General features: G+C 46.9%; 1 protein-coding gene across 1 annotated transcript; it reads right to left on the bottom strand.

Annotated features, from left to right (window-relative positions):
* Positions 1 to 4,297: 4,297 nt before the first annotated feature.
* PFLUO_LOCUS6452 (uncharacterized protein) lies at positions 4,298 to 5,899 on the bottom strand (the record flags this gene model as incomplete). The annotated part of the gene is made up of 1 exon (XM_073783998.1): positions 4,298 to 5,899. One exon carries the CDS (start codon positions 5,897 to 5,899, stop codon positions 4,298 to 4,300), a length of 1,602 nt encoding a protein of 533 aa, XP_073640498.1.
* Positions 5,900 to 15,435: the final 9,536 nt, after the last annotated feature.

Below are 15,435 nucleotides of genomic sequence, written 5' to 3'. Positions count from 1 at the left end.
ATGCAACAAACCCTTTCAGGGAATTTATGCGGCTTATTCCTTCAAGCTCGACGCTCCTTCATACGATCATATCGGTTGCAGCTTTGCACCAAGCTCGGCGAAAGATTGAATGTCGTTCTATCAAATTTCAGCAGCTATCAGACGTGGAAAATGGTGCTGTTCCTAGGGAATTAGGCTGTGCGATGATCACGCCAGAACAATTATCTGCCATCGACGACGCTTTGACACATAAGCAACATGCTTTGAAACATATGCAAAAAGAACTAATAAGTCTTGATTCTTGCAATATCGATGGCACAATTGCTTCGATTCTATTGCTTGTGTGGCAGGACTTGATGGATTCTGGGAAAGAATCATGGAAATATCACCTGGATGCACTGAATGGAATTGTGCAGACAAGAATTTGCTCGCCAAATTCGCGAAATACCAAAATGCAGGGCTTCGATATTTCAAGCCTTTACAAACATTTTGAAATGACCTATGCAGTGTATGTGTCTCTGGAAAAAGATCTCTCCTTTTCCGCCTTTTACTGAAAAGAACAGCTTCCAAATTCTGGGTACGACGTTCGTGAGAAGCAAACAATCTTACCTTCCCTTATTTTCCATGAGCCCGACTATTCAAATTATGAAACTCTCCGATGGTCAATCATGGGCCGGATGTCCCGCAGAGCTTCTCTACATCATTTCCCTTCTCAACCACATTTCAAGATGCCAGTCACTAGATTCTGGCCTCAAAGCGCACATTTTGTCTGCTTTTGAAGAATTTTCGCCAATGAAATGGGCAATCTCGAATGGGAAAACTTGTCTCATGAAGTCAAGATATCATCTTGCAAGTGTGTACAAGGAAGCCGTCGCTATTTACATGTCTCAAGTTATCAATTTACTATATGAAAGCAATACTGTCGGAATACCCGTCACGGTTTCGCTTGATCCAACCATTGGACATATCAGATCCATCAGCCACGAAGATGCTCATTTCAAAAGCTTGGTCTGGCCTGCATTTGTTATTGGTGCGGAAGCGCAGCAGGAATCTCAAAGGATGGCAATTGTTCAAGTTTTTGAGCACCTTTGGACTATTTGGCGTTGCCAGAATGTGAGAGACGCATTGGATGTTCTCAAATATTTGTGGTCGCGAAATGATCAACGAGGATATGCTGGCCCTTGGATCGGCGACCTTTATGGATGGGAACTGAATTTGATCTTTATTTAAGATCTACGCATCTCAGATTTTGTATTCTTGAACATGCATCTAAGATTTATACCTCTGACCATGTGTTCATTCTGTGCTAGCCGCTCCTTCCTTCGGTCAGAGTCAACAGAGGGTGTGAATCCCACTACCACTACAGGTTGCCTAATTTGTGTGCTATAAAGCCTTTCAATTTATTCGTGATCATCAAGTTCGTTGTACAAAAAAACGCCTGTGGATATCAGGAGTCAAGCTGTCAGATCTGGCCGGAAAAAAATCACTGAGCCGGGGTATTTGTACAGCTGCAATGCATAGCTACATCATAGAACCATGATCCAAGTTTTGGAAAGGATCTTGGAATAGTGAGATTTGATCCCAAATGTTGGACACGGACTCTAAATCCGGAAGCGTTTGATCTCTCTCCGTGGTCCACAATATTGAGTCCTGGGGAAGTGTTTCTCTCCCAATATGTTCGGCCCCTGTGTTCGTTGGCGAGGTCATATTCTGATCAATTCTAAGGGCGTCTGCTGTCGAAGACCGTTCGTGGGCTTTGGGTGGGGCAGCCATCTCAAGCTTTTGGCTGTCGTCCATAAAACTGGTTCCCCCAAGAACGCTATGTCTTGGAACCACTTGATGAGGAGCAATTTCTTTCATTGTTGACATCTTGGATTGTATCGGAAGCTCTTGAGAAAATTGAAGCAGTCCCTGTTCAATATCGGCTGCCTATAATTAGCATCAGCGACAGTCCTGTTTGACAGAGCTTGATCCTTCGGAGAATACAGACCATGGAAAACACAGCTGGATACATCTGCTGTAGCCTTTGAATCAATTGCAAACACGCAGTGACATCATCTACCACCTGTTCTCTGGTGAGGTCAATATGATCTCGAATGGTGGCATCACAGGTCAGCAAAATTTCTGTTGCGGCGTGAGCGCACCCAGCCATTTCGTATTCAAGGGTCCATGTGTCGCCTTCAATTGCAATCAATGAGGAGAATATGGTGCTTATTGAGTGAGCATGACGGAGGCACTTTGCCTGGTTATCGAGTACAATGTCCATACCCAGATGGCCAAGGTATTTTTCTGGTAACGTGGGAGAAAGGTTGGAGACCATGCCACGAAAAAGCTGACAATGACAGTGATGCCACCAGACGTGTGCCATGATAAAGCGTGGTAAACGGGGAGAAAATGCCCGCAAATCCAAGTTTTTCTGGGAATACTGTTCCCCTTCAGGCAGCGTTGAGGCAAACGTCTCCAAGCTTTTTTCTAGGTTTTGGGAGGTTGACGACAGCGTTCCAAAATCGGCCTTTGAGCGAGAAGCCTGTTCTGTGTAACTGAAAATACAGTAAGAAAATACCTGTGCGAAGATATCGTGAAGGAAACGTACCGTACGACCTCATCATAGAGGTTAATAACACGCATATAGTAGGCAAGAATGCCCAGGCGCATGGAAGCAGCTCCATTATGCCCAATATACTCAACATTGGTCTCGTTATTCAACTCAAAATCGTCTTCGGCGCAAGGAAGACGGATATGAATTGCGTCTATCGGGCATAAAGTGTGCTCCAGGAGACCACAAGAAATCATGGAATCGAGTATATATATAGCCCACATGAGTCTGCGTCGCGACTCTTGGATAAAGAAGGAAGGCTTGAATGTCTCATAGTTGATTCGAAGCGCAAATGCAGACCGAGTAAGCGGAGCCATGAGAAGAAACGCATTTTCATGAGATCCGGTCCATATCCTGAACCGTATTATCAGAAGCAATGCTTGCACTTTGAAGATAGACGGTCGTATCAACTCATTCAAGATCATATTCTCCGCCAATGTGGCGCATCGCGATCCAATTTCTCTCTCGCTCATGGATGATCCCGGAAGGAGAGATGTAACTGCGACAATGGAGGCGAGTAGAGCTTGATCAGCTTGGCCTTCAAAGTGTAGCCGTAAGAGGGATGTCTTGTGCAGGAATGCCAGGCTTGGCAGGCAATGCAGATGGCGGAAAAAGGTTCGTATGGCCGAGGTGATCCTATCTGGCGCAAGCAAAGTGGATCTGTTCTTATTAGAAGGCGAGGTCTTGATTTTAGGGCTGGTGAGATGGCCTTACCGTTGATCAAGCCATATTCCGGAATGGTTGTTGTCACCCGACTGGCTGGAAAGTAAGGCGGGTGCAAATTGAGGACTAAAATATGGCCTGTCCATATCGACGGGTTCCTCCAGAGAGGAGGTTTGTGAGCATCCTTCATTCTCAGAGAATTCCGGTTGGCAGTGCCTGCTTCGCCGTTGCGGGTAAATACAGACAGCTCCTTTGGCTTCACATCGTTCACATTTGGGCGAATTGCCATTGCAACGTGACTTCATTGCATGGCATTTCATGCAGGCCCGCGATATTCGGGCCCTTTTGGGCGGCGAGCGATGCGTTGACTGTTGATCCCCTGCTTGGAGAGAGCGAAGGGAGCAATCGAAACCTAGCCTCGAACAATTACTGCAACCAACGTACCGGCCATCGCAGCGCACCTGATGAGTGTTAGAACAGAGAAAGGCCAGCATAATCGACAGGATCCATGTGATTCACCTTTCTGTTTCTACATTGGACACAGATCTGCTTTTTGCTGGGGATACTGGCTTCTGTCGATCGCTGCATCTCACCGGGGGGTAGATAAGCGCTGTCCATGGCTTTCGGATGTCCGCATCACAAGCTCCACAAAACCATGCTAATCATGCACCTTCCCGTGGACCTGAAAATTCACCCTGGCAGAATTGGGCGTGAACAAGATCGGTCGGTGGCGTATATAACAAGTTGGGAAAACTGCCATTCAAAGCGACAAATCGACCATCTAGAATGCCGCGAACCGAATTTGTTGGATGCTACTCACTTGATGAGAGATTGCTCTGGTCAGGGGGTAGGGAAAAAGTTCTCGGCCTGTGAGCCGATCCCGGCGTGGATCATCAAGTGATATATGCGTGGGGTAAGAGGGGCCAATAATCTCAGGGAAATCACGTTATCTACGGCTTTGAGCAAAATAATCGGCCTTCGATCAAATACAATTTTTGTTTTTCATCGTATTAATTTTGTTCGAATGGTTGTGCTTGGATAAAGTGGTCCTGGAAACCTCTATTCCATCTTGCCATTCTCCGGCGGAGCGTCTATGCTCTCCACCAGAGCTGGGTCATCTACCTGATATAACCTCATACCGTCGTAGGCCACGCTGTCGAGCACAAAATCAAATTGCTTGGGCATTTTCAAGCCTTCACTAGAATACCTCTGTAATGCCACAACGCTTTGCCCGTCTCTCCAAAGCCACGGATCTTTCGTTTGTGCTTGCCACATCTCCATGTCGTTCCTCATTTGCGCCAGAAGGTGCTCATACGCCTTCTCCTTGGCGAGATTGACGACTTCTCGAGGATCTGATTCGAGGTCATAGAGTTCCTCGGGTGGGCGACGGACGTACTGCTTTAGTGACCGTGCACCCACCATGACATCTTTCTCTTTGCTGCCGTTGTGATTCCTGCGAATTCCTTCGAGCGTCAAACTGGCATAGAGATCCGAGGCAAAGGGAAAATCAAGCTGCCATGCAATGTTTCTGTGGTACTTGTATTTCCCATTGCGCACAAATCGCGTCGGCCAATAATTTGCGAGCTCGTGGAATGTATGTGACCCGTAGACCTTGTGCTGCCACTGTTCTTCAGCAAGCACCTCTGAGCGGTCAATAATTAATAAAAAAGACCGCCCAAGCCGCTTCGGCGGCTGCGGAGGTCGAGTCTCTTTGGTAAATACCTGGTGATTGGGTATCTCAACTGGCGCGGAAAAGTTGGTAGGCACACCCGCCCAGTCCAGGAACGTGGGAAGAATATCAATGTAAGATATCATGTTGGGATTTCGGATACCCGGGCGCGGAGAGTTCGGAAGACGCACAATAAATGGGAGTTGTATCCCTGCCTCATACAGCGTCGTCTTGGAATTGATGAAAGGAGGGCCGTTATCACTGCAGAGAACAACCAGCGTAGAGTCCGCTAGTCCTTGTCTCTTGAGCGCATCTAGGACAAGGCCGACACCATAGTCCATACGTGAAATCGCTTTGTAGTACTCCACGTACTCAATCCTAGTCTCGGCTACGTCCGTAAGCCAGTTTGGGATTTCGGTTTCACCGGGCGTGTGGTTGGGGGGCTGAAACCTGCCATTGCACGTTTCCGCATTTCCAAATCCGCCCCTTGTGGTGATATCTCGATGGGGGTCCACAAAACCGACAGTGAGAAAGAATGGACGTTGAGCATCATTTGCCTGATGAAAGAAGGCCTCTGCTCGCTCGGCCACCCATCCGACGTTTCTTGTCTCGCTCTCCTCTCTCGACTCCCAGGGGAAGACATTTGCTGGTCCAACATGTACTTTCCCCAAAATACCAGTCTGGTAGCCGAGAGCATTGAAGAGCATAGGGCTCGACTGTATGTGGTCGAACGATTGAAAATGATTGGTACCGCCCGCAAGGCCGTACTGGCCGTTTTCGTGCGGATGAAGGCCCGTATACATCACGGTACGACTGGCACTACACGAGGCTGTGCTCGTAAAAGCCCGATCGAAAACCGCACCATCCGCGGCAAGTTTGTCGATATTGGGAGTTTGGAGACCTTTGGCACCGTAGCATCCTAGACACTTGCCCAAGTCATCGGCAACAAGAAAGAGAATATTCTTTCGGGCCATTGAATCGATAGAGCCCATATTGTTGTGCTTTGAGGGAATTTTGCACTGGAAGACGTTTGGAGTCTGCTATGCGTGAGCACATTTACTTCCTTATAATTAGGCATTTTGCACCCTTGTCTCGGCCCCTTGTAGACCGGCAGCCACCGAACCAGAAAGCCATCGAGCCGCCGAGCCGCCGAGCCGACCGAGCCCCACCATCCCGGCATCTCGGCGGCATATCGGATTTGACGTGATTTCCGCTTTTCATTTGGTGTTTGTCTGCCAATCATGCATTAAAATTGTCTCGGCAGCTGTTACTAGTTATCGCCACACAAGTCTTAAACCCCGGCTTTTTCAAAAAGGGGAACAAGAGGGTGGAGCCGGCTGTCGAATCGCATTCTTGGATCTTTCAGAGCTACCGCGGGCATGGTACATTTTAACCTGAAGATTAGCTCTTTATCACCGTGTTTCCCCAGACCGGACTACTTTTTAAGAACTCCGATCACTTTTACTCCACGGGGGCACAGACACATTGCCTATTATCCATTATCCTTCTCATGATACCCCGGATTTTGCCCTGACGAAAACTTCTATCATGTTCGGCCTCAACTCAAGCTCGACTGAAAGGTGGAAGGATGCCACCCCGTTCCTCTTCTATTGTGTTTTTATGTTTGCATGGGGTGGTATTCTCTTCGGTCTTGATACCGGTTCTTTCGGTTCCGTGCAGGCGCTACCAAGTTGGTTGAATGTCTTTGGATCAAAGTCCGCACATGGCCAGTACGAGTTGACCACTACACGACAGGCAATAATGAACGGCAGTATGGATCCCCATTTTCTTCAGAATTGTTTGATTGCGTCAGTTTTCTGATTGAGAATATCCTTATATTTCTAGTCGTTTGGCCTGGCAAGCTTCTAGGAACTATGATTTTCGAACCATTGGCAAAGCGATATGGATACAAGGCTACAATCTTAGTCACCTGCTTCCTCCAATTCATTGGCATAATAGGTATCTTACAAATTCTTTGAAGAGCTTTTGGCTTTCAATAACGGTTCGGAATTTAGTTGAGGTTACCGCGCACGAATGGATACAATTCTCCTTTGGCCGAATTATCGCCTACATCGCCGTCGGCCTTGTTGAGAACACAGTACCTTCCTATTCAGCCGAGATTGCTCCCATAACGTTACGTGGCCTTTTCTCCGGCTCTCTCATGTGCATAGTCACTCTGGGTAATATCTGGGGTGCTGGCATGGGAAAAGCTACATCCGAATATACAACAAATGCCGGATGGCTGATACCTGTAGGGACACAGTTTATCCCAGCTGGAATCCTCCTAGCCGGGCTTCCTTTCACTGTTGGTGAGTTTATAATAAAAAGTTACTCATGAATACTTTCTGAATATTTTGAAACAGAATCCCCACGTTGGCTACTTGTTCAAGGCAAACACGAGGCTGCCATGCGGAGCTTGAATCGACTTCGGCCTTCCGACTCAACATCAGCGAATTCCACTGGTGCTGAACTTGACGTCATCATCGGCGTTTTAGAGGCGAATACAGAAAGCACAGATGGAGCCTGGCTTGAATTGTTTCAAGGGACTTACTTGCGCCGAACTATCATAGCATCTCTGCTATTCTGGGTATGTATATGTGCAAATACTCCACTTTTCGCTACTAGTGGCTATCCGAAATCGAGAAGAAAGTATTAATATCTGGTTTTCTCGATGCCGACTAGTATGGTGCTTTTTCTAGTGCTGACTATCTTGCAGTTCCAGCAAACTACTGGCAGTCAATTTGTTCTTTCATATGGACCGACATTCTTTGAAGACATGGGACTTGGCTCTAATTCATTCACATATTCTCTTGTTGCTCAAATTGCAGGATTTGTCGGGGCATTAATTGCTTGTCTTGTGACCGACAGAATAGGACGCCGACCTCTTCTCATAAGTGGCATGTTTCTGGCAGCTCTTTTTAATTTTCTGATTGCAGGGCTTGGTTCAAAACCTGATCCATCTAGCTCAGAAACAGGAATGGTTATTGCGGCACTGGTATTGCTCTCCACTAGCATCAAATATTCCGCCTCCACCTTGGCCTATTTGATTGCTGCGGAAATTGGAGGTACACGGATGAGAAAAAAGAGTTTGTGTTCCACAATATCGTTAATAATACTTATCTGACTGGCCTGCAGCTATTGCTTTTGCAACTGCGGTAGACGTTCTTGCAGCTGTTACCATCACAGTCTCGCTTCCATATTTGCTTGGAAACCCCGGGGCTGACCTCAAAGCTGGTGTTGGATGGGTGCTTGGTGGCAACTCTATACTGGCACTTTTATTTGCCATTATATTTGTTCCCGAGTTGAAAGGTCGCTCTTTAGATGAAGTAGATGAGTTGTTCAAGGCAAATCTCTGGGCATGGCAGTTTGAAGACTATCAGACGTCGAGTGCCATGGCACAGCAATTTCCAGATGCGGAAAAGTCCACTGGGGGCAAGATACTAGGTAAGCTACTTTATCATTACGATCAGGAATATTTCGGTTCCCACCTCGCTAATCATTCGGTAATCCAATAAAGAGGTTGAGCGTGTACATAGCGCACCCCAATGAGTGATCGTATTCATCATATCAGCTTTGTGTTTTACACTTTTGTGGTAGATAATTAAGAGTCGACCGACTGAAAAATTCTATTTCGATGGCATTGGCTCTTTAAGACGGCAACTTGCTCGAATTTCTGGATATATTCCATTGACGGCCATTCTGAAAAATAAAACCCATATTCTCAAAGATCCCTTCTATTTACGTCTATAGAAGCAGTCTGACCATAGAAGCCTTGCACATTGAGCAAGCCCGATAAGATTGACCGAATAATCTATTGACTTACTACCATAAGACTAGAATATTATGCCAGCTCGAAATCCTGCGTATGTCCCCGTTCGGTTCCCCATCGCTGCATCCCCTCGGTCAGCGCACGACTAAATCCAGCATGATATCGCAATCCGCTCTCCGGCCACGATGGTCGCCCAGCTCTCCACACGCTCCAGTTCTCAGCCATAGCGCCTTCAGGCGCGCGCAGGATGCCCATTGCCACATCTACAATCTCTGGTCGCCCTTCGCAATGATAAAAGACAGTTGCACCGCATGTACCGCAGAATACCCGGAGTATATCTTTTGTAGAGCGATAGCCTTTCGCTGACCCAATCAATAAGTCCTTCGGGAGAGGCGGCGTGATATGATCAAGTGATACAAATATCCAACTGATGACGTGCGGGCCACTAACCAATCGACAGTCGTCGCAGAGATCCATACTTGCAAGCCACTTTCTCTTGTCCAAGGGTGAAATCCATCCTCTGCTTCGAGGGCTTGCGATAAAGTCCTCGCAGGGTCGGGCGATGGTGAAAGAGACTCCACCACAATGACACTGCGCGAGAAGCTCTTTACTTTCGGGATCGGGTGGCTGAGAATCGCTGCCAGCTATAGCCTGCGGAGATAGACCTAGATTTTCGGTCTGCATTTGATGTCCGTCAACGACCGAAAAGACAGCTGCTAGTCCTCCATCCGGCGCAGAGTTCGGAAGCATATGGGCATTAAACTTCCAAATTCCTTCATCTTCTCTATTGGCGTCGAAGATTGCAGTAGAGAGTGTCCATTGACTATCAACTCCTCCAATATGGCAGCCGCAAGTGCTGCAGAAGTAGCCCGTTGCCTTTGACGCTTGGTGTTGGTATTCAGTCAGTTTGTCAAAGCCCGATGGCGCAATAAATTCAGGCTCCACGCCAGATGGTAGTGGTGCGTGAAAGCTACATGGTGTGCCGTGGGTGTAGCGACAGACGCTACAGTGGCACAAGTGTACTTTCAAGGGAAGACATTCGGTGGGAATGGCGACAGTAAATTGGACACTATTGCAGTGGCACGAAGCCGTCAAAGTTTTGTTCGTAGTCATTTTTGCTTCACACGATCAAGTTCATAATGCTGCGGGAAGCGGGGAAGTGAGTGACTCTTCGTAGTGAATATGGGTGCACGGGCCAGGATGCAAGGCTCGTATTCGGAGTCGTCTGCGGAGTAGCTAACCTGGGAAAACTATCGTACCGAAAGATCAGTGAGTCAATTTGATTCTTCTATAGATGACTTATCTACAGTCATGAGAATTATGCTGCGCGTTTTAGAAATGCAACGTCGCATCTGACTATATTTTCGGAAAAGGGTGATCGACAACTAAGCCGAACAGAGATTAGGGCGTTTGAGCTTGGGGGTTTGAAAATAATTCGTCAGCACAGGAATTTAATTTCAATTCCGATTGTATGATCTCTTTTTTTTATCAGTGGGATTACAGCCATATCTTCTCTCAAGATGGATTTTTACATCACTGATTCCGCGTGGATGGTCATTCCCATGTTTCACTCCCGCTCGATTTCCAGCACAATTCACTTCTACATCCGAAAGCTCTGTTTCAAACTCGCCAGCGTTAAGCCTGAGGGTAATGAAACCGAGCTTTTTTTTGCTCCATTTTTATGGGCAGAAAAGCGGACGCGAATGTTTACTTCCAGAGCAACCGCGGAAGCTTTTAAGCCATCTCAAGCCATGATCGCTCTTAGTACTTCCGATTACTATGAACACGTGAAAGAATTCCCTGAGGTCGAGATCGTAGAGGACATTGAAAGTATGCCATGCGGATTAGGCAGTTTACAATCAAGGATAATGACGGGAATCTGTTGACATTTTTCAAGTTTCTGGAAGAAGGCGGCAGCCCAGGGCAAGATTAAGACCGTTCTTTGCAGCTCCTCTTATAGTCGGATAAAACAATTACCGACTCTTCATTTTTATTGAGGATGGCAATGTTCAACAATGTATCATGCCAGCACACAAACCGGATTGTCCGAGCCAGAGCCCCGCACTGTCCCAGACATCGGCAGTAGGTGGAAGACGTACGTGCGGGTCCACAACCTTAAGTAACAAAGGGTCTAGGGAAGAATCGCCCGTGACATCCACGGTTGGAACTCTCCCCAGACGTCATGCTAGATTTCTAGACCGATGACAAGCTCTTAATCCCCACAAATATTTAGCCTCCTTCACGCCCCGATCGGCAACCCATGAAAGCGCAAATCATACAAATGCTAATTTTATGATGGCATCCACTAATCAATCTTTCAATGACTCAAACGATGGCCCAGCAGTGGAAACTACGTCTCTACCTGAGGGGGGTCAAGATCCGAACCACAACCATAAAGAGGAGACTTCAAGGTTGAATGACAAGATAGAGCTAACGGAAGGTGCCGCATACGATAAATTGGGCTACAGCTTTCCCGTCTGGTACAAATGGATGATTCTCTCCGTGATGTTCTGTATCCAGATATCGATGAACTTGAATGCAAGTCTCTACGCTAACGGGGTTTCGGCAATATCCAAAAATCACAACGTCAGTGAACAAGTCGCAAGAATCCCACAGCTGACTTTTCTTTGCGCATATGCCTTCGGATGCCAGCTTTGGGCGCCATGGAGTGAGGAGCTCGGACGATGGCCGACGCAGCAACTCAGTCTCCTCTTGGTCAACATATGGCAATTTCCTTGCGCATTTGCTCCCAACTTTGCAACCTACATCGTGGTCCGCTTGCTTGGCGGATTAAGTACAGCCGGTGGCTCGGTAACACTAGGTGTTATCGCTGATATGTGGGAGCCTGATGACCAGGAATATGCCGTTGCTTTCCTTGTGCTGTCATCTGTGGGGGGATCAGTCGTCGGTGCAGTCGTTGGAGGCTTCGTGGAACAGCGTCAGCCATTGATCTGGATATTTTGGGTTCAGCTCATCGCTGGCGGCGCTGTTCAGATCATACACTTTATTTTGGTACCGGAAACGCGAGCGACCATCTTACTTGACAGAGAGGCAAAGAGGAGACGAAAAGCTGGACCAGGGAAAGTCAACATTTGGGGACCTCATGAGCTTCACGGTTTCAAGCTGTCTATGAGAGACATCTTGGCTGTATGGAAGCGACCATTCGTGATGCTGCTCACTGAGCCTATCGTGATGTGGCTTTCGCTATTGAGCGGTTTCAGTGATTCCTTGATCTTTACCTTTCTTCAAGGGTTTCAACCAATTTATAAGCAGTGGGGGTTTGGGACAATTCAGATCAGCCTCGCCTTTATACCGTGAGTTCTACTTCCATCTCTCTTGTAACAGCGACACTCTATTTTTTTCTTACTAGTCTGAAGGCTGATTTTTCTTCTATAGGCTGCTCGTTGGGTATTTTCTCGCGTACCTTTCTTTTCTACCCTCTATCCATATGTTCAGACAGAGACGCCGAAAACATGGTTCTGAATCTGTCCCTCCAGAATCACGGTTGTGGTGGTTGCTTTATGGTAAGCTATTTTCTCTAGCCTTTGTCCACATGTGATTTTGTTAGGCCAGAGTTGCTGATCAAGGCAACAGTAATCCCATTACTACCCATCGGTCTCTTTGGCTTCGCTTGGACAAGTCTCGGTCCACCACACGTTCCTTGGATTGCTCCCATGATTTTTACAGCAGTGATTGGCATTGCAAACGTGAGCTTTCTCTTTAAGGATCTGAAGAGTCTTCTGATATTTTACAGTATTCGATCTACCAATCTTCAATTGACTATACTATCGCTGCTTATGGAGAGTATGCGGCATCCGCTACAGCAGGTAACGACTTTACACGCGACTTTCTTGCTGGAATTGCGGCCATGTATTCCACTCCGATGTTCGAGAACATTGGCCATAAGTTTCCATATGAATATGCGTCAACAATCCTAGCTTGCATCTCCGTACTAGTCACGGCGCCGATCTACTTGTTCTACCGCAACGGTCCTGCAATTCGTGAACGGTCGCCATTTGCAAAAAAAATGATGGAACGCATAAAACAGCGTCGGCTATCTCAAAAACTTTCTGGAGAGAAGGGGGGACACCAAAATGCTCACCTAGATGACATCGGTGCAGACCTCGAATCTCCACATTGATGAAATGACAGCAGCGCAATGCATTTACTGTCTGCAAAGCTCTAGGAGGCTAGATGGCGCAATTGGCGGAAATTACATAATAGCATGCGATCTAGTAAAATAACCAAAATATTTCCAGACTGCCCAAACAATATTAAATTCAAACTACAGACTCCACGCGAGACTTGTGAATTGCCCTTTATGGAAGATCGACTATTTCGAAAAAGTATCTTCAGGTCCCATTTTACCGTGGTCCGGTTACATGTATCTTCGATCGGCTATGTTTCCAGGAAGACAATGTCATAAAGTCGAGCCGAATGAGGCAGACGAGACACCGTAGAGTACTAGGCTCGGTAATGTGTATAGTTGAAGTTGGATCTGATATGATCACGTGATCACGTGATGGTAATGCTCCAACAGAAATGGCCAATTAACAAGATGCGGGGCAGGAGGACAGGCCGGGCACAACAGGCCAACAATCGCGATTTACTGAATTCTGGGCCCATGGCTTTCATCAAGGAAAAATGCCGGGCTGTTCCTCAGTCCAAAAGTACGTTTGGTTGCTTGATGCGGAATTCCGCACGCTAAAAATTGGTAGTGGATCTAATACGCCAATCAAAGGGCTCTGGAGTTAAGCTCAAATCTGACCGCTCTCCCACCTTCATATAAAAGTTTCCCAACTCTCTAACTCTTTGATTAAGAGTTTCTCGAAATCTGTGCTCGTGACGTTCAATCTCAACTTCGGAAAGCAACTCATCTACCCGGTCGCTATGGCTCGCACGCTTGCTCAGATCCGTGGCTGGAATGCTACGTTGAAAACCGCACGTTCGGAATTAGTGGCTCTCTTTGTAGGGGGTACTGGCGGCATCGGAAGAAGCACTGCCCTAAAATTAGCGAGCACCATTGATCTACCAACTATCTATATCATTGGCCGTAACGAAGTGGCCGGCGCTGAGGTTGTGAAGGAGTTGAAAGAAGCCAATGAGAATGGTTTATATACCTTCATACCTGCCGATGTATCCCACCTTCGCAATGTGGATGAAGTTTGTCAGGCGCTAAAATCCAAAGTCCGAGCTTTGGACCTTTTGTTTCTCTCTTCTGGAGCTATAGCATTTAGTAAGCAAGGTAAGACAAAACCACTTCTTCCAATGGGGAAGAAAACCTTGCTAGGAGATTAAAGGCACTAACTCTCAAATAGAAGGAGATGGGAAGATTGATACCAATCATATTCTTCGTTACTACAGTCGCATGCAGTTTATTTACAAGCTTCTTCCCTCGCTCGAACTTGCGAATACCCCGCGCGTGGTCAGCGTCCTCGGAGCTGGCAAGGAGATCAAGATTGAGGAAGATAATCTCGACCTTCAGAAGAGTTTTAGTTTTGCTGCAAGCAGTGGCTACCCAGCGACTATGACTTCTCTAGCATTCGAAATTCTTGCAACACGACATCCTTCGATCAGCTTCATTCACGTCTTTCCAGGTCTAGTGGCGACGTCACTACTGAAGAAGACCGTGGGACCCATTGTTGGCTCTATCCTCTTGTTCTTGACTAGACCCATGTCTATATCGGCTTCGGAAAGTGGAGAATGGCACACTTTTCTTTCTACTTCGTCTGAGTTTCCTTCCAGGAATGATTCTTCAGATCAGTCGTCAGGAGGCTCATATATTGTCAATTATGATGGGAAGGACGTAACCAACAAGGCATTGATGGCTCAGCTCCAAGAAAACGGCTTTCCGCTTACAGTCTGGAAGCATACCCTAGATACTATTGACCAAATACTTGCTTAAGGGTGATATGGGCGCTGGTTTGACCGGGCTGGAGTGCAAGCGGATGTGAGGACCTGAAGGCACAGTCTGGGACCAAATGATCACGTCTGCACTGTTTGCCTCTTTCCTGTATTCAGTCTGTCTGGTTTCCATTCTTCTTTCTTCTTCTTTCTTCCTTTTCTTCCTTTTCTCTCCAGGCTGAAGATTTTAATTGAATTTTACTTGATCTTTCCATCAAACTGGACCCTCACAGCGGACGAAAGATTGTTGAGTCGCTGTATAAGATCTTAGATCTGTTATCGAATGCTCAGTGCGGTAGAAAAACATGATCGTCCTTCCTCTCTGCAATAAGGGCAGAAACCCGTAGCACCACCTCCGCATCACGGTCACCAGCGGCGGAAGTGGAGGTATTATTTGAGCTACGGACTACTTAAGAAAGGACAATACTATCTTGAGTATATATAGATAGTATCTAATATCGTCGATTACAGTGAAATTTAGATACTTAAAACATACTATGCCCATCATCCACATCGCCATCTAGGTACACACTATGTATTTGTTGAACACGCTTCAATCAATAATATCAAAGCTAGTTCTACAGCCATAGTTGCTCGCAGCCCTTGGGTTATTGACAATCTCAAACTGGCTCCCGATCAACTCAGTCGTATAGTCTACGGAACTGCCTAACAAAAGCTCTAGCGAGGGCGCGTCTACAACGACCTTAGCCTCTCTAGTTACCGCCACGTCTTCCTCGCCCTCAAAGACGGTGTCTTCTTCAACGTCAATCTTGGATTCGGGCTCCAGAGACGTCAGGTACTGGAAGCCATGGCAGCCACCGCTGGTGAACGTGATGGTGGTGGGGGTTTTATGCC

The sequence above is a fragment of the Penicillium psychrofluorescens genome, assembly GCF_964197705.1.
Source record: "Penicillium psychrofluorescens genome assembly, chromosome: 4".
Lineage (NCBI taxonomy): Eukaryota > Fungi > Ascomycota > Eurotiomycetes > Eurotiales > Aspergillaceae > Penicillium > Penicillium psychrofluorescens.
Note: the sequence above shows the minus strand (reverse complement) of the source record. Positions and strands in the feature narration are given on the sequence as shown.